The 25,679-nt window shown below is 30.9% G+C and overlaps 2 protein-coding genes across 2 annotated transcripts in view; one reads left to right on the forward strand and one right to left on the reverse strand.

Moving 5' to 3' along the window:
• Positions 1-8,193, reverse strand: LOC113522962 (odorant receptor 4). Its single transcript, XM_052897695.1, has 9 exons — positions 7,625-8,193; positions 6,728-6,880; positions 5,989-6,171; positions 4,060-4,243; positions 3,294-3,390; positions 2,737-2,838; positions 2,164-2,252; positions 1,264-1,330; positions 1-572 (listed from the first exon to the last, which is right to left on the reverse strand). Exons 1-9 carry the CDS (start codon positions 7,893-7,895, stop codon positions 507-509), a joined length of 1,212 nt encoding a protein of 403 aa, XP_052753655.1. The 5' UTR covers positions 7,896-8,193; the 3' UTR covers positions 1-506.
• An 11,320-nt stretch (positions 8,194-19,513) lies between these two features.
• The window catches only part of LOC113522753 (uncharacterized), a 71,827-nt gene continuing 65,661 nt past the window's right edge, over positions 19,514-25,679 (forward strand). The window contains exon 1 of the mRNA XM_052897861.1: positions 19,514-19,730. The gene's annotated coding sequence lies outside the window, so the exon portion shown is untranslated. The remainder of the gene's footprint in view (positions 19,731-25,679) is intronic.

The raw sequence follows: 25,679 nt of genomic DNA on the forward strand, positions 1-25,679 counted from the left end.
CAACATTTTGTTTAGTAAAGTGACGCTAGATGACGTTGTAAACAAAGATACATATATAAGCTTGCTGTTATAATTTTGAAATACGAATGATACATAATACCTATAATAGGACGTATATTTTAAGCGTAAAGCGTCAAAGCGTTATTTGAAAACAGCAAACCCAAGAACAGTAGGACAAAATTTCAGTGAAAGGTAGAAGTGAAAGGAAATATGTAAATACCAGTTGAAAATTGTATAATTAGATCTTAATGCACAATTTATTACCAGGAAAAAAAATAATATGGGTATACAGTATCTAATATATTACCTATTTATCTATAATTTCACCAAGATCTATATGTACCTATCATTACTAGTTAGGCAGAGAGAACTGCTTCCCTGAACAAGTGGCAAACGAATCTATTAATAGATATATTTTCTTTATTGTATTGTTGTTGCTGTCATTATATTTAATAACACGTATTAAGTACTTATTATTAAGTAATTGTAAATTGGTGGTTGATTGACTATTTCAAATTTTTATTATACATAGTATAAGCTAAGGCAAAGTAAGAGTATGACGTAGTCAAGATCTGAAAAAAAAGAATAATTGTTATATTTTTAAGAGGCTTCACATATATTTTTATAATTTAGATATCATTTAAATGTTCATATTTGAGTTAAGCCTGTGATATCTGTCTGCAAAATAAGCTACGTTGCTATTTGTTATGTGACAATCTACATTTAAAATTATAAAACGCCGTGTGGTTTGGCATAGAATGGGCCACACCTTCCTTTCGAGGAGAGGCGACTAAGGGAACTTATTGTTGAGAGAGAATGGCAGGAGCGTCCGTCTTACAACATCACGTCTGCTAAGTGTGACAACTATTGGCATTACTCCTAAATAGTAAAGGCATACCTATAAGAGAGGCTTATGTTACAGCATTGGATAGTTAACGTTTGATAAAATGATGATGACGAAACACATTTATACTAATAAATGCAACAATTAGGTAGGCTATTCAGTTTAGATAATTTGTAAAATGGTCTCTGTACATAAGAGATTTATCTATTTATTTAAAAAAGAAATATATTAAGACCTAATCGAAACTAGCTTTAAAAAGTAAATGCAAAATACATAAGGGCTCTCTACATAACATACGTGATCACCAAGGAAAACATTTTCCAATATCCCATAGATACACAGACAATAGCTAAGAACCTTATGAATATAACATCGATAATTGTATGTTATATGTCGAAGATAATTATATGTAGTCTTACCGATGAATAAGTAGCAAGTGACACATTCGTAAAACCCATAGCAGTAAATGCAATAGGTTTTTGAGCTCTGTAAACAAATTAAATAGTTATCTCTAGCTATGATGCCTACTGCTATATGTAGTGTATGTATTAAGACAAGGGTTTCTTGTGGTAACTTTTGATTAATTAGAATTACAGTAACAAACAGCGAATAAAATACACTTATTTAATATGTATCATTACTTCATATATACAAGAAAGATATTAATTTAGCTATTAGTAAGAGTTACGTGTTGTAGTGGTTTACTTCTATGACTAAAAAACTTTAGAAGACGTGAGGTGAGTGAAGGTCTGATAGACAACAGAACATTGATTGTTAAATCAAATTTCCGTCAAATTCTCCGATAACGGTCAACGCCGGCGGTAAGTTCGCACTCGCAACGTTGGATTCGAAAATGCCTGGTGAAATATGGGTGGTGTCATTAGAGACGACTAGGGAACATGGCATTGAGTAAAACCCTATACCAAGCCTCGTGGCCTCCTTTATGGGAGGTACTTCTGGCCAACAATGGAACGATAATGCTACGGTATGCTTTGAAGATGTCGCCCTCTGACTATAGTGCCGTGGTAGAAGAATGTTAACATTGCTGTATACTGTTAGAACTAGGCCTACATACTTAATGTTTAAATCAAAATAATGCCTGACTGTACTACAGATAGCTATCTACAACAATGCATTATAAATAGTCTATTTAAGCATATCTTAAAAAGGGAAGGCAAGGTTATTTTACAGTCTAAACAGGAATATGGAATCTATTGCCTTGAATATACTTCTTTAATTCTATTTATTGCCTCCTTTAGGCATGTATTAGTTTATCGGCGATCTTGTCATATATTTTGTAAAGGTACAGTTGGAACTACCTCTGTATAAGGAAAAGCAGAGCGCGACGACAGCGAGGATTAGTACGGTACCAGCAGCTATTATACGCTGCTACGGCGACGTCCGCGTTCTGCACAAAACAATTTCAATTATTTATTACTAACTACCAGATATATTCGAAAATAGAAAACATTGTATTCTCTATGGAATTAATATAATGAGTTTACGAGATTGTATGTTTGAGATGTTCCATTTTTTAATGATGTTTTGAGTTACATATGAGTAACACGGAATTGTCGATTTTTTTGTCGTTATCTCGTTATTAGAAGCGACCGTATTAATACATTTATGTTTTGAATTAGATTTTGAAGAGGCATGCTCTGTTGCAATGCGGTAAACGTAATATTACATATAGACACGAACAATAACTTATGGTGACCATATATGATGGTTACTATACAATACTGATTACAATATTGCTTATGCATTGTCGTTTCTGGAGACTGAGGTTATGCATATAATGCAAGAGATTACAATGTATATTACATCAGTATGATAGATACATCTGTTTAATGCTTATATTAATTATGTTTTAATTTATCAGTAATATTTACCGCATGAATGATAAGGTCGGCGTACCAACACAAGATTCCTATCTGCATTAAAACTGAGCTAATATATAGTTTGTTACTGACGGCCATTACCGGGTCCAGTAACTGGAAAGGAAATAAAATATTTTTATCGTATTATCTTATTTTAGTAACATAATAAAATTGTAACTATACGATGTTTGTACTTGAGAGATTTTTGAGAAAAATTGATATCAGGACTCTTAATAAGGACAATAGACGCTAAAATAATCATTCTTGGAATTTTTGTCTGTTTATTAGTTTGTATGTTTGTTCCGGTGTCATGCGCAAACTATTGTATCAAATTGAATTCGGTTTTCATAATCGTATTTCTGAGGATCTAACTTAAAATCTGGCATATGTTTTATTTTAATATGCCATCTAGAAGGGATTATTTATTTCTAAAATCCACTCGTGTGAAGTTACGGGCAAAAGCTAGTTTTACATAATATAAAAATAGTATAAATTAAAAAAAACAGTAATATTTTAATAATTAATTATTTATAATATAATTTTTATTAGCCATAAAATGAACTACTTACGACTATAACGAATACGACGCAACAAATGTTGATCGAGCTCAGCACAATATTTACAAGAAACGACAGTGAAAACGATTCTGAAAGGTCGTTGCAGTATCTGTAAAGAGTTAGACATTAGTAAGGTTTTATTTACTCATTTTATTTAATCAAAGATTACAAGATACACTTTTACGTCTACTATGGAACTCAAGAATGATTATCAGATATAAAAAAGTATTTTTGTAACTGTTCATTCGTAAGATATACATACATAAATATATATTTCTTTAAGTTCTACAAAGAAAAAGTAAATCTGTATATGTTATAAGTGTAAAGTAAATCTGTATTTTATCTAAATAAATTGATTGAAAATCCTGAAAATATTTGCGAAATAGTATACTTATTAGTTAAAATATTCTAAATCTTTAATAAGAAAACTAAAATATCGTTATAGTCGTAGAATACTGATGGATCTGACAAAGATTACATATAAAGATCCGTCAGTATTCTACAACTATGACGATATAGTGGGATATGACATCAGTGTCGAAAAACATTCTTATTTTTGATGTCTATATACATACGTAACGCGAAATTAATTAACTCATTGTGTTTTGTTATTTTCGTCAATTGTTTTGAATTCATCCGACTTTAAAAAATAATATTCTTGTTATTTACAAACAAATTTAATTTAATGACGATTGTAAAGTTTCTAAGATCACGTAGGTACGAAAATAATGGTATTTATAAAATTTATTAATATAAATTCATTAAATCAATAGCAAACCTAATAAGGCGTTGATGGAGTTTAATATTTGCGACTATATCTTTATAAATTTCGTCATCTGTCTGCTCAGTTGATGCTATGTTTTCCAATCGTCGTTGTAGCATGCGTAAAAGCATGCCAATGTGGCTCGCCATTCCAGAAAATAATAAGTCAGTGCTCACCATAACCCAAACACATGTTTGTCCTGGAATAAGTTAGTAGGTATTAATATAATAGGTAGTAGGTTTTAATATAATATAATATAAGAGATAGGTTTAGAGAATGAGCGACGGAATCGATACCATTTACTTGTTTAGCCTTCATTGGTTTATAAGAACACACGTCGAATCCTTATACCCAATCTCCTTTATAATAAAGTTTGCGGAGATATCCTTTTCATGCTGTATAGTAATTCTGACTTTTTTTTCAAAAGATGAAGAAGCCAGATCATTGACTCGTCACTCCAAAGCTATTTAGTGAGGTTCATGTTAGGTATATACACGATAGTGAGAATATGTATAGGTATCGAAGTATAGTGAGAATGCTATGCGACATTCTTAAGCTATTCCACTCTCTCTATGTGTGGTCTACAATTAACATGCAACGGAGACATATAATTTCCTATTTAAATCAAATAGGTACTTTTTTAGGAGAATAAGTATTTTTTTTAAGGATTTCTTTGAGAGTTATGAGACACTCTTGTCAGAATCGATTAATCGACGAAAATTTGTTACCAATACACTAAAATAATATTATTGGTCTTTTTTCTCCGAAAGAGGATCGTCGGATATTTTTTTTTTAGATGGAATACAAACAGATAGACGTATGTATGATTTAATAATTATAGGTACAATATAATCTAGATTTGTTTTTCGAGAGCAGCATGATAATAATATATAGTTTCAGACATCATCGCGTCTTTCTATAATTATCAAATCATATATTTGGGAGTTGAAATGTAAGAAGAGCTTGTAATCTTAAACTGGATCAATAGCTGCTTACCAGCAGTAGTAATGCATTGGAACAAACTAAGTGTTGCTCTGAATGTGATAATAGTTGTTATATTGAGATAATTATATATTATTCGAACTTTCACTTGTAACTGTTAATAAAACAAACATTTAAATTGCGAATTGTATATCTAAATATTATTATGTGTAACGGTTATCTACAGACTTGTTCTGATTTTCCTGTCAATAATATATTTACATTTGTGTGTCAATTAATTAGATTTTAATTTTATTAGAGTTTATTCTATTCTGGGTTTTACTATAAGAGATAATATATTTTAATATGATCTTGGCTCAACCAAGCTTTGAATAAAGACCTGATGATCTAAAAACAGAGATAAAGAGGGGGCTTTTGTCTATCAGGGAGTCATGAATCAGGTTTAAAATTGATGATTTTATGACAGATAATACCTACTTAGCTTGTTTTTAGTTTCAATATTTTTTTGTTAGGATAAAGTTGGAAAACGCCTTCTGTACTATCAGTTCACACCTTAAGGTGTGATGGATGAAGATGAAGATAGGTCGGCCGGCGCATCGTGATTAATTTAGGAATAAATCACATTTGTTTTCAAGCAGGACTATGTGGAGGTCCACTTAATAGGGCATATTGTTAGCAATGTGCATTAATCCTCATTACTAACAATCCCTTTCTTTTTAAATAAGTTATGGATTTTTAGATAAACTGATCAATATTACATCACTTATGGTTGCGAATCGAATTATTAATAAGTAATAATGAAAATATTTATTAAAATTCGTTTAATATATTAGTATTAACGTGTGAAAATAAATATAGACAACATAATATAGGATCACATACCCATATTAAAAACTATAATATATAACTTTTTATACTAATTTACCTGGATAATATGAATTACTATAATAAAATATAAAGTATTTTCAACTATAAAATAGTGTTATAATATAGATATCTTACCAATAAATACTTCGAATAAATAAACAAAAACGTGTGCAATGGGCTTCCGTTTATCGAACGGATACCAGCAAATCCAAACAAAACCCATTTCTGGCTCTTGTCCCAGCAACTGCTCGTATATATAAATGACGATTGGAGTAAGACCATAAAATAACATTCCAACTATGTTTATGGCGAAGTACCCTAAAACACAATAATTATGTCAATATTTATTTATTGAATATTCCGAATACTTATAGTATCTTGGATAACATTTCTAAATAACTTAATATACGATTTATAGTCTTATTAACATTCGGCGTATATTTACTGGCGTATTCAACTGAATAAATCAATCCACTTGGCGCTATAATTATAGTCAGTAATATTGGGTTATTTAAAATGTTACTTTGTAAACATATGTTACTCTTTCTAAATTTACTCCTAATTACTGATTTTTTAATGTAAAAATTATTATTATTACATTTAAAAATCATTTATTATTTTTTATATTATTAGAATTAAATTTAGAGAACGTTTCAGATTGACACAAAATTATGCAGAATCATAATTTTTATATTGAATATCTAGTGTGCAGGTACACTGCATACTCACATTTTTATATTTGATGATACAATTATGAATGACAATATCCAGAAATACTATTATAATAATTATATATTGTTATAATAATATGTCAGATCCTTTCAGAATGGAACAATTGGAGCAATGAAATGTATATAAAAGTAATGCGACCTACATTGATGGGTGATAAGCAAGGTAGCAAGTGTGTTGTCTTTAATAGTTTGCGCTTCCTGGTCTGATTTCGTATCCGGCCAAATAACAGCGAGTTCGTCAATGAGTTGTTTGAAATCATCTTTCTTGTACCACAGTGCAAACCCTTTTGCGATACCTGAAAGCATATTTAGTACGAGTTTTATACTAAGCAGAATCGATGTCAGCTAAATTGCGACATATTAATTGACTCGAATAAAAGGTTGTTCTTGTTTATGCTAATTAAGTTAGATTCATTTGAGGTACAAGCCGAATTTTATGACGATAGGTTGAGATGTAACCACTTTACGAGGTAAAAAATAAACAAAAATGAGGAATTCGATTAAAATATGAAAATCATATTCTAATAATAATATATTAGACATTGTATGATTGGAAGAATTTCAAAGCCCAATAAATTACCAATATGAATTGCCAGTAATCATCAAACCAATGTAAGCTACCGTTGTACTAAATGCTCCTCTGGAAATGTGCTATATGCGCGAATTAAAATACTGGCCGCTTAGATTTCTTTCATTTATATTTTATTTTACTGCAATTTTTTTTATTCTCTAATAATTTGTAATTAGTATATTGCCAAGTATTTGTATGTAACATGAAATAAATTTACTATTATTATTTATTAGTACGGATCAATTATTCAAAAAAATAACCTGTATCATCAATTTTTTGGCCAATCATCCATTATTTGACGTTTCCCTGTTATAAACTATTCGAAAACAATTTGTTGGTGCATCTGATAGAAAATGGTATCTTGTAAAGATTATAGAATATTATGAAAATTAAATTCTGTGAAATAAATGGTGGTACCTCATACTCTGCTATTACTAAAGACTATATGCCAAAAACACTAGATACTTACTTAAAACACCATATCCAAAGGGGTGAAAAAGTGGAACTACGTCCTCTACTCGTGGCGAGTTGGCTAACGTGATGGCTATGTACACAATATCACTGAAGACGTGATAGCATACAGCAGAGACAGAAAGAAGGAGTACCAGTTTCTGGATAAAATAAGTCGTTGTACTCTTTGCATCTTCAAAAGATAGTCCCATACATTTCATACAAAACGTGATCAGAACTAAAGAATTGTTTATTTCCACTTTAGCCTGTAATATTGCTGTATTTGACATTTTAACTACTGCTTTTTTTCGAAAAAATTATAATAATTATAATTCTTTATTTGTGTAATGATAAATATAAGAAATATGTATTCAGAAATATCAGTAGATATATTTCAGTTGTTTTGTTTGCTCGTTATTAAAAGTCTACTAGCTTAGGCTTTTGATTGAAATGTGGTTATTCGGATTTATGGACATTGAATTATTTTTTAAATTAGCAAAATGCAAAATTAATAGGTTTATAATACTTTTTTTCGGACATGAACATGTAGTAGAATGGGCGTATCTAAGAATAATAAATGTTGAAGAATAAAACTTCGTCTTGAGTGGACAGAATAATTATACCTGATATATTGATATGGTGAAAGGTTTATAAAGTTTCAAATTACCTATTATAATATTACTTAGTTATTTTGTAACTAGCGATCTACCCCGGCTTCGCACGGGTGATAGATGAAAAAATAAATTTGTATTTTATATTAGCTTTAATAGATAAATTTTTGATACCTTGGATTATATTATTGTAAGTTTCGTGGGAATCTCAATTTGTTTAAGTATATATTACCTATATTACTCGTTGGTAATATAGTTTACTATAAGTGTAATAATAAATGAATAATATAATATTCAATATGAAAGAATAATGTACGGAGACATAACACTATACCATAACACCACCATATATATTATCTGTGATATCAATGGTGTTATTAATGTATAGGCGACAGTTGTGATCGATTCTGTGGTATTTGATTTAAAACAATAAAAATTTAAGCCCATTAGTCGGTTGACCAACAACTTAATAGTCGAATGATATAGTGCGGATAGCGGAGAAACAGTAGATGAGGATAGCACAGGTCCGTTATATAAGTGGTGCGACATTAATACTGAAACTATTTATTTTTTAATATCCTATGTTATTATTTATTTATTTTAACCTACAAATGTATAATTTCCTTATTTATGTTATAGAAAATAATTCTTGAATGGAATATCAGTACCGTAATGGGATAATCTCACACATGTTTCATAGCGTGACGTGATTGAATTGAATCATATTCATCATTGTTGCGGTACAAGATATGCGTGGATACTAACACGCGAACCGCTTTAATTAATATCCGATAGGTTGAGATCCAGACGTTATTACCACTATAAAGGCAAAACCGAGGGAAATTTGCACTGGCAAAGTCGTATGGTAAATATCTGTACAATGTGTTGTGCACAAGAAAAAAGTATTACTTTAAGTATGACCGTACTAATAGTAATAAGAATGTGGAAGAAATTTATTTTAAGTCGAAATTCTTTAATTTTCATAATGTCATCAGTATCATATCTCTATTTCCTCTTTATTGTTATAATCATTAGCTTATTGATTATCCATTACTAAATACAGGATCCTGTTTTTGAAAAGTTTAATAGTTAAATAGCCGTTGTGTATGTACACAGGGCTTATTTAACTTTCAAACGTTCATAGACACTACAAACTTTTATATCGGAGTGATGTGCATATTTTATTAATAAAATACTTAAGTAGCGTACACACAGTTACCTTTTTTTTATACAACTTAGAATGGCGAACAAGCTGACGGTCCACCTAATGCAAAGTGGTAACCGTCACCTATAGACATAAGCAGAACCATGAACATAACAGTATACTGTTTCTCTTATGATACTCCCCATGAGTTGCCATTCCTGAGGACTCGGGTGTTATTCCTCTGTACCTTGTAAATTCACTGCCAAATTTATATAATTATCATCACAAATATAATTATACTAATACTGAAGTTGTTATACGAATTCATTATAATTTGTATAAATGACCTAATTATAATTATTGTTGTCATATTAAGATAGAAAATATAAATATTCATTAGTAAGATCAAATATTTCTTCTTAATATTCACAGATTAAATATTATACAATATTATAGTGTTAAATTTCTTATAGTATATTTATTGCCTTGACATTGGGTTCAGTTTACATTCACTTACCTTGACCCAAGTATGCATAACTGCTTTCTTCTATTGGGGTTATTATTGAGCGTAACGTATGCGAAACATCAATTAATGATTATTTTTCTACATATCGATTTCATTCTAGTTTTATACATTACTTTTAACTTTTTTCCCAAGGAGGGTTGACGTAAGTCAGTTGGCCGGTCGTGAATACAAAAGTCAATACCTTGTGTAATGTGAATAAAATCATGATGATGATGATCATAATTTGTTTATAATTTGATCATAACTGCTTATTTACATAATTTACAGGTAATATAAAGGATATTATTGTGATTCCTTTTTTAGGGTTTCCTACTAAAAAGGCACAAAGGAACCCTTATGGGACGATTTTATCTGTCCATCTGTAAGTAATAGTCATCTGTAGCGCTAAATCTCAACAATTACTAATGCTAGCGATTTGAAATTTAGAATAGCTTTACTAATTGTTTGTCCGCATATATTGCCATAGAATAAATTTAAAAAACATTTTTTCCTTTTTTTTTGCTAGGGGATTCAAAGCGGGTATTTAATATTTCAAAATAGAGATAATAGTTCCAGTGGCTTACCAAATGAAAGGACTTCATTTGTAAATTTTCAAATTGATTTTTATTTATTTTTATATTGTGTAGTTTTTGGTTTATGTTTGAAAATGAGAGAACAAATACAATTTGTCCCCTTATATCCGAAGTTTGTAAAAGTTTTAATTGTCCTGTAATATGTATGTAGGAAAAATAAAATGACGTTTTTAATAGTACTAGTTTCTGAGTAATTATCAAAATACCTTTAAAAACAATGTAGTCCAAATTTTAATCAAAATTATGATCCAAAATACGAAATTATGAATTAATAATAATAATAACTGTCAGGTGCCTGTTTAGTATAAAAAAAAGCAGTAAATAAGAACTCTTTGTTTATCTATGTATGTACGGAATCCTCGGCGTGCGAATTTAACTCGTATCTGACCGATATTTTCACAATTATTAAAAATTTTGTTTAATTTTAGTGTAAAATAAATGAAGGTAAATTATTTAATTAAAGTGTGTTGTCGGAGCAAGATGATAATTATTTATATAAAAACCTTCTTTATAAGGGAGAGTTTTGCCATTAGTTGCCACGCTTGGCAGGCGGGTTGACAACTGCACTTAGACGTTTGAAGATGTTTTAAGAGGGACGCTGCAGCCCATTTTTTGCCCTCCCTTAGTCGGCTCTTACAACACCCATGAAATAGGAAGGGGCGGCCTACTTTATTCGGGAACCACGCGCTATAATAATGGAGGCATAATACCTACTTAATGTAATGTAACTCTTGAGGGCTATGATAGTTAGTCCTCGACAATGGTAATGCATTATTGAAAAATCTAGAAATATTTTGGATTATGATCACTGACATTTTATTTAATGCAATTAGGAAACGCAGATTAAATTTGACGCAAAATGGTAACCGTCGCCTATAAAAGTTATCATCATCACTGTGTGTAAGGAAACCAGGCTATATAATGAACCCTTGCACTCTATTACGTTTCTAGATACAGCAGTTTCGGTTGTGTTTTTATCAGTCGATTTCTTGTTTACATGTTTAGACATTAAAAAGAATTTCTAATATAATGACTATAGTATGAGGTTCTTGAAAAAGGTGTATTAAGGTTTTTTTGGTGTTGGCAACGCGCACTTGGCTCCCCTAGCCAGTGTTGCAGGCCATAGGCTACAGTGACTGTTTATCATCAGATGGGCTTGTGTGCCACTTTTGTGATATATATATTAAATATGTATTATATTTAATAATGTAATGAGGCATTTTTAAATTTTAGATAATAGAAAATGTAAATAGGTACATAATTTCGGCCAACAAAATGTTAGGTAGGTAAATATTAAAATACTAAAACAACCAACAATAACAGTAGAAAGTAAATATTCAACCTTTGACATGACACGAACATTGTCATAATAGAAATCACGTGCAATGCGCGAGCAATAATTTTTAAAAATATTTACTAGTTGTACCTACCAATGTCATTGTAAAATTAGTGACATTTCCCAATATTTTTAACTAGTTATGCTTATAGACAGTTAAAATGACAAGGCACTAAATGTTAATAGTGTTTACATATTTTATTACACATGAGTATATCTACATAAATGCATTATTTACAGACTGTTACTAAGGGCCTTTAAAAATTATGTATTGAAACCTCGGACTAAAGGTTTTTTTTTGTCACAATATAATATTCCATTGTGGCTTGGGTTGCATTGTATCTATCAATAAAAGATGTCGTCATTTCTCTACAGATACCGAAGATGAGCATTTCTTGCTGCGATCGTGTTTTTTTTTTGTATAATTGACTTTTTTCAGTTATGGGCGGGCATCGACACGAATTAGAGTGATTTAAGATTTTCCCGCTAGAGATCGCGGTGTTTCGGCAAATTTAGCACGCGGCCCGCGGTCCGTGGCGGGCTTTACAGTTCGCAACCGTTACGCGACGATTAGGCGGCGCACGCGCAACGCACACACCGGGACCCTGTCACTGCGACTACCTTAATGCAATCACATGCAGTTGTCAACGAAATTAATCGGAAATCGGATTGAAAAAGTTACAAATGAAGCGTAGTTTTCTATTAGATTTCTAGTCTTATTCTATACGTGATCTGCTAAAGAAAGTATAAATCATGCCTTGAGATTGGATTCTAACTGATGAGAGCTTCACATCTATTTATATAATTGTAAAGAACAAGGTCAGACATTTGATGTATCTTTATTATATGGTGTATGTTGATAATTATTTTAAATGTTACTCAAAATTAATTGTAATTGTTTTTGTGCGAGTTGTATGGAAGCAAAGTCTAATGTGAAAATAATAATCGTTGAAATCTCGACCAAGTAAAAGTGCTTTGTACCAATGTTTGGACGAGCGACCCAGATCTATTCAGTGGTAGTATGCTAGTGTTCGCGCAAAAACATCTACTTAATCAACACCAAAGGAAAGGTGCCAAATCCATGTGAAATTGTTATGTGGTTGTACGGTTGCAAAATCATACGATTCAATAGTTACGTTATGGTTTTCTCATAATGACATAACATCGACTGATAATTGTACACTTGGCTTTATATTTGGCTTTATAAATATTTAACAAGTTTAGTAAATAGTTTAAATACAGGTTGCCTTTTCGAAATTAGACGAAATTAGAATCTAATCTTTATGCAGTGTCGTTTCGATAAAATGTTATATCAAAATTACCTATTTATTAAATATTGTCATCATCATAGCAACTTTTAATTATCCACTGCTGATAATTAGCCTCCCCCTAGGGGGGTTTTGCCACGCTTGTCAAACAGATTGACAATCGTAGTTAGGCTTTGGAGATGTTTTAAGAGGGTGTTCAGGGAGAATAAGAGCGGACTGTATAATAATAAGCTGATTTTGTTGCCCATCCCTCTACTTCCTTTAGTGACCTTTTACGACACTTATGGGAAAGGAAGGGGTGGTCTATTCTATGCCGGGATTACATAAGAAATTTATTAAATTATGCCAAATATAAAAGAAAATATCATATAAGTATATCTAATGAAGTCTTAACTAGTCAATAACCCAATTCTGATTACTCTTACCATAACTTTTTAGGGTCTTCAAAGACAGATAGCTATTACAAACAAAATGTTATATATTTCTCTATTTATTGTAGAGAACGTAGTGTTAAACATCTCTCCGCTTACACTTTTTATTTTACTTCATCTACTTGTACTTTCAAAAAAGCTATTTCTTTTTATATCGCTTTTTTACAACTTATAGAAGTGAATGAAGCAAAAGAATTTTGCTATTCATGGAAAGATATTTGCTCTAGATCTCTCTAAAGCAGTAAGCTTTTATAGGTTGACTATTTTATTGCTTAAGCAGTAAAAGCATTCTATCTTCATGTCATGCGTCATTTTATCATGGATACAAATAGAATAGGACGTATTTTTTTCTAGTTTAAAGGATTGGACGAGCATCTACGGTAGACGCCCCTTACCACGCTGGTTTTTTTTAATTTAATTATGCTACATCATCATTACTGTAATTCATCTGGCATTTGTTTTTTTTGCAACTTTGAATGGCAAACGGTCTATCTGATGGAAAGTAGTAGTCGTCGTTTATAGACATGAACAGTACTATGGACATAACAGAGTATACTATATTTCCTATGATACCCTGTATGCGTTGCCATTCCTAAGGACTAAGGTATATCTGTAATTTCATTGCTATATTTTATCCTTCAAACCAAAACACAGTTACACTAACAAAACTGCTTATTATTGGTATAGAACTTAAGGATGTTCGTATATATGAAACAAAAAGTATGAACGAAAAAGGTGCCAAGAGTTTATTAAGAATTGCTCGCTCCGAGGTCATGGGCAACAGCCAACAGGCTGCATCATTAAGGTCTTTTATGGGCGACGGCGGCCATGCGGGAAGCAGGCGACCTGGTAGGGCTCCGTGGCTCTGGTATGGCAGTTACTATGTTAAGACGTGCTCAATGATTTACCCTTTTATGGCACTTATTTAAAATAATGGGCAACATGATTGATTTTTCTAACACCACTTGTTACTTCTAAGACTTTTATTTTTAAAGAAAAATAATACAACATAAAAAGAAATCTAAAAGAATTGTGTAATTTGTGGCTGCCAGTATGTAAGTAACAATCATAAATTGTATAGATATAATAATAGGGTGAATAGCATTGTGGGCATACCAAATGTATTACAATTTCAAACGCCACGTGTCATTTGTTGTAGTTCATACAGCCAGACTAAACAGATAATAGCTAAAAGGGTCAAGAAACATATAATTTCAGTGAAAAATCATCAAAATAACTAATCACTGATTGCAGAACATTTACTGGAAGCGAGTACCAACTATTGGATTTAGTTTTAACGTCAACAAATTCTTTTCACGAAATAGGTTTCTATTCAAGAATAGCATATGAAGCGTCGGAAATCAAGAAATATAAAACGTTCAATCGAGAAGACCGTTTTAAACTATCCGCGACTTGGAATCTAGTAATCTAAAAAACATTTCCTCGCTATAGTGTGCAGATGGTAAATGTATTGAATAAAGACACGGTCAGAGTTATGGTGCAGAAATCCTCAATATAGTGACACTATTTGTCTGATGTATGACAATGAGTGGATAAAAGTAAATACCTACTTTTATATTCAGAAGTGGAGGCGTGACAGCGCTACATCGGTCTACTTGTATCCAAGGCTGGTGTAATCTGGTTGAAACGTCGAGATAGCTCAGGTAAATTATCATACGAGTAAGTGACCCAAATAGGACCTAATCGTTTTAATTCCTGTCTGTTATAAACTAGTGTAGATTACTAGTATAGATATACATTCGCTAGGATTAGTAAAACGAAAATACGAAAATAGATTGGATTAAGATTACTTCAGGTGTTCGGATGTGTCTTATTAATGCATATTGTTAGATTTTGAATATAGTACCAGGAAAGCCATATTCCAGCACATATATACATCATATGGGTTTTTGTGTTAATGTTGCGAGTAGATAGATACTTTATTCAATTCGATATGGGTATAATGACAAATTTGCATGAATTGATAAATACATATGGCAATTATTAATCTTTATTGAAAATACGATTAAATTATGATAAACATAATAATTAGTATTTTTGTTATAAATGTAGTATTATAATTTTAATATGTTTATGCCTACTATATCATAGGATATTAGTGATTAGTATAGTGCAAATAATAAATCGCTTAAAAATACTGTTAAGTATATCTTTGCAAGTGAAATTTTTGAATTATTTGACATTAAATTATTTTTTTACTGAAATTAAATCAAGATAGCGGCATTTTACAATATATTCGTATATACTAATTTAAAATTATATTGAACACATTAAAAATATCTGTGTCAGGTTATTAAGGCCTTTAACGAGGGTTATAAAATGATACGTAGGTATTTGGCCAGAAATTCATTGATAAAAGTGCAATGTGTTCGTTATTAATTTTATGCATATTATGTAGGTAGCTACCTTTCTCACACAAGCTCTCTCCAATATATTGAGATCAGTAAGAGCTTTTATGAGTGGGTACCAATTGTAAATTAATTTATTAAGCGACTTTTCAAAGGAGGAGTTTCTCAATTCGCTTTCATTTTAATCTGTGTTTATTGTCTGCCAAATCTAAATAGACTTCGAACTTCTTAATTTTGGTGCTCTTGTTGTAAATGTTGTTTTTACAAAGTAAAATCTTTAAATCGCTAATTTATACTTATTTATTTTTCGTCTATCAAACCGAACGTCACATATACATGTATTTTGTATAGCCATTTTATATGTACTTGCACGATTATACCACATACTCATAAATTAGTTTTTTTTACTGTATAAAACAAATATTAATTAAGTTGCAGTTAAAAGTACACTGTAATTGCTAACGCGAAGCCATTGGCGTCACATATAATAGTCAGTACGGAGTAATTGAATCCTACACAAATAAAAATAGATCGAGACATGCCGTGTGCAGTGTAATTTAAGATTTTCATCGCGCAGATAATGAGTACCAATGCGAATCAACATTAACTTTCACTCTTGAATCAAAGTCTGGCGGCCTTAAATTCTCCTTTGGGAAACCGCAGGAAGTAAGATTAAAAAGGCCGCTTTGTATTTTTACATATGTTTTTTTTTTTTATTAGATAGAAGCCATTCATTGATAATAAGGCGTGAAAAGAAACTACCATTTTATTAGTCGAGTAGCGACCATTTCACATATCAGTTTTATGTGGACCAAATGGGTCCTAACCAATATTCGTCGATGGATTTGCCAAATTGCCATTACTGATTGTATAGCTTCTGATATAGCTGTACTATGGGAAATATAAGTAAAAAATATCTGTTACTAATTGTAGTTTGCTTATATACAAACAAGGAAGCGCGTTCTTTATTAGGTTACATTAAAATTAATTTCATGTTTTTATTATGATCTGTACATAATACTAATGTGTGAAGCGGCACCAAGTCCACCACATCGCTTTTAGAACTGATAACTAATGGAAAAGAAAGATTCTTTAGTGGTAAATCTGTACAGGTAAACTAAGTGTAGATCTGCAGTATACTAGAAGATACGACAATTTAAAATACGAGTATGTTGCAGATAGTCCGTGAGTGAGGTGAAATCGTTGTCTGCTGAGTTTACGATGGAAAGCTAAATTTATCACTGGACAAATTGACCAAAATTATGATGACACGCATTTTATACACCTAGTTACTATTAAAAAATGGGAATTTATTACTACTTTACACATTGTTCTTTGGTCTGCAAAGAATAATTGTGACTTTAATCGTTATAATATTAATCTAGGATTTACACGAAAATACACCATATATATTATAAAACTAAAGATCAAAATAACTTTAGAATTGGCGACATAAATATAGTATATACACAAATGTATATAGCAAAAATACAGAGAAATTAAAAACCTCTTTTTTTGCGAATTTTTTTTTTTTTTTTTTATTTTACAACACAGGGGGCAAACGAGCTAGCGGCTCACCTGATGGTAAGTGACTACCGCCGCCCATGATCACCCACAACACCAGCGGCATTGCAGGTGTGCTGCCGGCCTTTTAAAAAGGAATATACTCTTTTCTTGAAGGTTATGTCGTATCGGTTCGGAAATACTGCTGCTGGAAGTTGATTCCAAAGAATGGTTGTGCGTGGAAGAAAGTGCCTTGAAAAACGCACGGTGGAAGACCGCGACTCGTCCAGATGATTGGGATGAAACTTTAGTTTGTGGCGGGTTGTACGGTGGTGAAAATCAGCAGCAGGTATCAATCCGAACAATTCCTCAGAACACTCCCCATAATAAATTCGGTAGAAGATGCACAGAGATGCAACATCTCTGCGCAGTTTCAGTGGATCAAGTCGGACAGTAAGACGTTGACTATCGATAATTCGAGCCGCCCGACTCTGAATGCGGTCTAACGGAAGGAGTTGGTACTGTGGCGCTCCTGCCCACAGGTGAGAACAGTATTCCATATGCGGCCTGACTTGAGCTTTATATAATTTCAGGCGGTGTTCTGGCATGAAATATCGTCTCACCCTATTGAGCACTCCTAACTTTTTGGAAGCTATCTTAGCCTTCTCCTCCAGATGACCGCAAAACTGGACGTCGCAAGATATATCAACGCCCAGAATTCCTAGACTCGACTTTTTATCAAGGGAAGTGCCCTGAAAATGAGGAGATACGACAAACGGCGTCTTTTTTGCGGTAAACGCGCAGACTTGTGTCTTTTTGGGGTTAAATTGGACAATTAATTGATTTAGATTTAAAAACATTGCCCTTCTAAATTGCATAGAAATGGCTTTTGTATATCCTAATTTGATAGTAAAGTAACATACAAAATTTTAACCTAATATTTTTTACTGGACTTCACTAATTCTAAATACATGAACATTTGTTAACACATACTTCAATGCCATTTTACAGGAAGAAAGAAAATATTTTCTCACATCAAGTGCATGTTTGTTCCGCATTCATTTTATTTTCTCGTTCACATGTCAACTATGCGCGAATGTGCGAAAATAGTTAGTGAGCGTAGCAAAGAAGCGTCGCAAACAGTATTCTACACCATTCGTATGTAAAATGAACCATTCATTAATGGAGAAAAGGAATTAATGAATGAAACGTACATGTATGTACCTACATCGTTTACTATTAGCACCGAGTACATCGTACTTACACACTCAACAATCCATGGTATTGAACTTTTTTTATTAATTTGTAAATACAATATTAGTCATTAATCATAAAGCCTGATTTTTTAATAACGTAATCGAGAGGCGAGTAATTTAGTAACTAAACATGGATAAACAAGAAAGTTTTAGTTAATTGTAGTGCAATAGAGTAAATACTTTATATTATTCAGACACGTACTTAATCGCGTTTAAAGTAGTTATATTAATGAATATAGTCCAACAGGATGAACATAATAGGAAGTATAATAGGAAAGACAATATGTTGCTTTATACGATACAACGATTATTTAATCAATATCTTGAAAGGAAAGATAAAAGAAAAAAGGGAAGGGAAGATCAAGAAATATATAAATTAAAAATAAAAAGGCGACATCGTATAGGAAAGTCAGTAAAATGATTTGAAGAGTAGAGAATATAGCGTCAATTGGAGAAAGGCTATAAATAGGAGCCCCTATAATAGAAAATTATAAAATTGCAAAGAAAGAAATGTATAGTAGTTATTGGATGTAAAAGAGCAGGTTATTTTATATTTTACTTTATTTTAAAATGAAAACATTTACTGATCTTAACTAGGGTTTCAGTATAATAATGCTAATCATATTGGCTCCTTTCTGTGGTCCTGCTATGTTCCAGAGCACCTCAGTTTTGCTAACTTGGTAAATTGCAGCATTCAGCTCCGGGCGCTTTATTGAAAATTCTATCTTTCTGTTACTGCGAGAATGGGATTAAAGAAAGCTGGATTATGTATTTTACGTATTGGTATTATGGTCTAATGCTGTTTGTCACCTGTGCTGGTGCGAGTCCGTTATCCGGCGTCAGGTTACGGTCACGTCTATATAAGACCGCGGCGTCTTCTTCACCATTTCATTCTGTTTAAGACTCCAGGCCGGTTGTGTACGTGTGTCTACAGCATTAAGCTGTTCGAGCATTCGTGCCGGTGTACGGTCGCCCTTAGTTGTCGTTTACTCGGTTAGGGATCAGTGCTCGCGCGTTCGTAAACTTGGGACATTGTTAAGTTTCGTGTCAATTCTTGAACATTATTACATAAAATAGTTGAAGACAGTGAAATAAGCTATTCTACTCAGGTATGCTTTTGACATTCTATAATATTATATTACAATTAATTATTGTATGAATACTTAATATAGAATACAATGATAATAATTATTTAATTTACTTTTTGCACTTTATTAAAAAAATGTATTATATTGCAATATTATACATTAACTTAACTAAATTAATTTACTTGCTATATATGTACTACAGTATCTAGTATATATATACTATAAATGTAAGTATTTATAAACCACGAGATTTATTTTCTTTATAATATAGATATGTTTTAGCAGCAACCTACTACATCTGTGATGTATCTATTAATAATAATTGTCAATAATCACAAGTCGATCGTAAACGTTAGTTACTATCTTTAATGAAAACAAAATCGGTCCTTTATAAGTTTTTATATTTGAACTGTCATTTTGGCGCCGACGCTTCGAAAAATATTGGAATATAAATTGTGATACAATATTGCTTAAGTTCAGTCACCTACCACCTACCAAGCAGGTATTTTAAATCATTATGAATATATTTGTCTATACTTTATGATTTACTGAAACATTTTTATTGGGATATATTGTTAATATTTATGACAGTTTATGGCGACTTTTGTGTACCTCTAACAATTCTATAATTAGGAGAAATATAAAGACACCCCTTACATAAAAATTGACGAAGTCGGACGGTGATAGATATGCACATCTAAAACATTGCTCTCAACTTGGTAGTAATGTAAAATTATAAACAAATAATAAATTTAAACAAATAGGTATGTGTTGTTTTACTATAAATGGATTTAATTTAAAGAAATGGAATAGAATAGAAAATATTTATTGCCCACAAAATAATTTCATAAAATGTGAGTACACAACCATAATTACAAAAGAGAAAAAAAGTTACCAAAGGGTCCTTATTTCAGCATTAAGCCACTAACAACAGATGCATTACCCACTGTTGATAGCGCCGATATTTTGATAGGTGCCAATAGATTTATAACAGTAATATTGTGTCATTCTTTTTAAATACCGATGGTTGTGGCTAAATACATCATCATTATTCCAGATTGTTTCCAATTGTTTGGAGGTCAGAGCATTTTTCACTTACATTGTTCCTTCTTTTCCTTGATTTTAGTATTTTTTTTTGTTTATATATTGTCATATAATCTGTATCATTCTTTCAGAGAAACAGTGAAAAGTTTTTCATTAATTCATTCATTTATATCTGATGATTGACATCTTACTTGTTCCATATCTAACACTGAAGTTTTTTTAATTTACTCCGTCTATTGTCTTTAAAATTTCCATTAATATACATTGAAGGGCTACAATTACTAAATTATGGCGACACGATCTAATCGTTTTATCCGCTGTGTTTAGTCTTATACTGCGTCAGCGCAAGTATTGAAGCGCCGATGGTAAAATGATTACCGTCATTACAGACGAATTACTGAGGAGTCGCCTCAGCATTACTTATACATAATATATGCGCTCGCGTGAGATACCAATGGTCTATTAGTTTGGTTTTTTTATATATAGCTACTAAAATTTCAACTTATAAATGGAGTTACTGTTTGCATATTAAATTTTTAAAAAATATAATGACAGTCTTTGCTTTTTTACATATTTAAATAAATGTGGTTAATAGCTCATTTCCTGTTTTACCGACGAAGTCGATGATCCCAATTACATGAACTAAGTCACATCGTACATTTAGTAGATCTACAAAAGTCTATCGGATTTGATAATTTCATTACTGTTACGCTTAAAATCAAATTTGACATTCATATAGCAGCAGGCAATTATTAAAATAATTTAGGCGCGTGAATTTGTCTATGTCTATGGATGTCTATTCGTATATGGATGATATCGGGGATTAAGTTTATATAAGAATTCAATAATTTCAAACTAAAGCTTCAAATATTATATTTGAAGTAATTCACACAATTAACGTTGTGAGAACTTAGATTTGTAATCTTTGGTAGCGCAAAACAATGGACATGCATTGTTCTTAGAGACATGTGTTTTTTTATTTGTTTTCCGTAATTTTAAAATCGTAGTTCTTGAATAATCACAATAGGTACTTTTGCACGGAATTTTAAATCGGATAATTAACGTGATTTATTAATTAAGAAATGAATATATCTCTGTGTCTAATTATTTGTTACCTCTATAAAATTAATATAGTATTATGTATTATTGATTTCTATAATTAGATGGATGCGAAAGCAAAAATATATCTGCATTGCCAAATAAATAACTATTTATAATACCTATACTTAGCTTGATCAATTTAGGTGAGTAGTCACATAAGTAAATTTTCTTCTTAAAAAAAGTTGACAATATTAAAAATGTTAACAATATAAATAAATAATTAATACGACAAAGTGCGATTGTTAGATTACACTGATCTACACAAACTTGCAATTAATAAAACGATATTAAACGATGGTTTCAAGTAAGAATTCTACTCCTATTATTTAAGAGATTAGATTCTACGAACAAATAGTCTGTTCACGTTTTGCAAAATAATCTCATTATTTGGTTGGCTTAGGATATAATTTTCCAAGTAATGGATTAACAATGTTCAAAATTTTATAGTTATGAATCTGTATCAAATTGAAAGCGTGTATATTTGTGATATAGTTTGTAGAGATGCACTAAACGTACCAGCGTTCTAAGACTTGTTTGAAATCAGGTTTTATTTATAGATAGGTTGGTGTCGTCGCTCAGTACAGGATGCAAGTTATTAAAACTTAATAACTTGGTCTGCTACAATGAGAAGCATGCAAAATAGGTTTTAATTGTTATTTTTCTGGTTGTATATTGCTACTCTTCTGAGTGTACCCTCTTTGACATGACTTAGGGTTAACATCTGTTTATTTATTGTTGACAGGTCAAAACATTAAAATATTACAAGTTTAAAGATTTTCGAATATTTGAACAACGTAACATAGAAATATATATTGATTAGCTTTAATTTAAAAAAGTGATTAAATATTTAATAGGTATAATGAAGAATATCAGGATTAAATATGACTTAAACCTGGTCAATGTATTAACAATAAAGCAACTCTTATTCTAAATGTTAAGAATAGTATAAAGGCTGACTACTGTTTTAAAATTTTAATGCGATCAAATGTAAATGCCTTTCTTCTAAACATTGTTGTAATAACAAAGAAATCAATGTACTGTCTACAGTATGAGGATACGCATGAGTTCCTCGCATTCTCCTTGACCCCTCATACAGGGCAAGTCCATGTAATAAAGCATTAAGTGTTATGTGCTAATATGCCCATTTAATTTAAAATATCCTTATTGCAATAAATATAAGGTTAAAAATGAATCCGCTGAAACAAAATATTTTGTAAGGAAGTCGGTAATCTTGGGATGCAAACCTCTGAACGTTTATATATAATTCAGTATGTTTTAACGATAAGAATATAGGTAATTACATTTTCATTGAGTTAACTAAAAAATGTTCTAATTTAATTTTGAATACAGATCGTTTCATACTTACATTTTTCCGTCGTCTTTTTTGCGGTATTCATTATAAACTGAATTAACATTATTCTTTAATAATTATATTTTTATTTCCATATTCTCATCTATTTTTAAATGTATATGTGTTTAGATATTTTGTTTATTTTTAATAGCATAGCTAATATTATTTAGAATAAATGATATCTTTAGAAATATATTCTGTAATATAAAAACTTAATTCATATATTTTTTATTATTTATTCCAAATTCCAAATTGATGGATACTAAAAATAATTAATAGATAAAAAAATTAATAACTTACGCATTTTTAACTCGTAGATTTTTGTCAATGATAAGGAATTCGTTAAATAATTTACTGGATAGTAGAGTTAAAAAATAATTGATGTGCATAAGTGAGCAAAAATGGTCTATTTGAATAAATGATTTTGATTTTAATCTGTCATAATTCTCTTAATTTACTACATACATTTTATAACTTCCAATGAAACTGCTATTAAATGATGCAAGTTGAAATGCGTGAAGACTTTCCAAGAGCGAACTTTTTGCGCGAGTTAAAGTTAGATTCCCGTGGGATACACGTCTTGATTTACGGCAGGTGAAGATACACCGGTTACAGAATAATACATATGTTAGTAGATCTATCTTTAAGTAACAATGGATGTGATAATATAAAAAAATGTATTGTTGAATAAAATTGATCGACAAAATAAAATATAATCAATGTTATCAATCTAAAACAACATATTTTTTGCACTCTTTCATTATATTAGGTGTCATAGATTTGATTAAAAACAATATTATTCCAATTTTCTATTGGTAAGGATAAATACTAGTGATAAGATGATGCAAAAAGTAAATTCGCTATCAAACAAGAATGATTTGCGATCAATGGCCGGTCGGCGTCATTGGCCGAATGTCGTAAGGCGTTACGGCAAAAACACAAGTATGATAACCGCATGCGTGGGCGCATAACCAGTTGGGAGTTTTTTTGCGGCCAAGTGCAGGCGGCCTTGACCGGGTGCCGCCAAATCACTGATCGGCCCACTTAATATGATACATGATGATATAAATAACTAGACTAAGAGTTAAAAAGACTCAGTCTCAATAACTTGGTTTATTTATTTTTTATTGCACGACGAAATTTGTACGAATGACTACTTTAATGTCTTATTAGCACTATGTAGAATCCAATTATTAGGTAAAATAAAATGTTATCAAGGCGTAGTAGTAGCAAAAATTTATGACATGTATAACAGGAACAGTAAAATATTATATGTAAGTAAAATATTACATACCAGCTTTTACCCGTTACTTTGTCCGTGTGACCAGAATATGTTCATTGACTGGGATAAAAAGTAGCCTATAACCTTCTCAATGCCATATTATTATACGGTTATTGGTTAAGCCGTTAAGGCGCTATAAGTCAACAAATAAACAAATAAATTCCCTTTCCCATATATAATATATATTAGTAAGGATTAGCTTTTGTCTGAAACTTTTTATAATTTGGATTTTAAAAGGTAACTATAATTTTTCTAGACAGCGAAATTAGATGAAACAAAATATACACTGGATTTGAAGTTCAAACTTCTGGAACACAACTATTAAAAGTGCATCCATGTAGGTAATATTTTATTATATTTATAAAACCTACAAATTCTCTAATATTAACACTTTAATGTAGCTGGGCTGTACAAGTTCTGCCCTTATGAAGAAGAGACTATTACCATAGTAACCAGATGGTTTGATATCGGGTTTTATTTCGAGTATCGTTATTGTTAATTTTTATTTTCCCAATAGTCTCTTTTTATTCTCTATTCTTTGGGGAAAAGGTATAGGATACATTGTGTTTTTATTTCATTACCACACGGACTAAATACCTACAACATACAAAAATGCAAAATCTTGATCATGTTTTTAACTTATGAGCAAAAGTTTTATCTTATAATAAGACTAATTCCTCTTGTACTTAATTAGAAAAATACTTTACATAAAGAAAACTGATTTTGAAAAAAATGAAACAATTTACACTAGGGATGTCACGTGCGCGTTGCCGACCCTGAAGAAACCTTAATATACCTTTTTTGAAGAGCCCCACACTGTAGTCTCTATAAAAGCGTATAATTCTGTATTTATAAAAGCATAGCAACTAAAAACGAATAATTGGTATTAGAGTAAAATTTATGATATTTTCACTTAATTGTAGAGATCCGTATATCACCAAAGTAATAAATGAAACAAACAAATTATAGTATAAAATAATTATGTTTTATTACTTTTAAGTGTTGTAATTTTTAACACAGTGCGACTAAGATTGAGTTTGTAATTTCAATTTAATTATGTGTATTCTGAATTTATGTATAATTTATAAGGTGTAATATATTCATGTTATATAGGTTAGGTATTTACATGTATTTGATATTCTAATATACTCGTATGTGTAGTTTTTGACTACCATAAGATTTATTATTATAC

The sequence above is a fragment of the Galleria mellonella genome, unplaced genomic scaffold, assembly GCF_026898425.1.
Source record: "Galleria mellonella isolate WM207_F2 unplaced genomic scaffold, CSIRO_AGI_GalMel_v1 utg38, whole genome shotgun sequence".
NCBI classification, from domain to species: domain Eukaryota; kingdom Metazoa; phylum Arthropoda; class Insecta; order Lepidoptera; family Pyralidae; genus Galleria; species Galleria mellonella.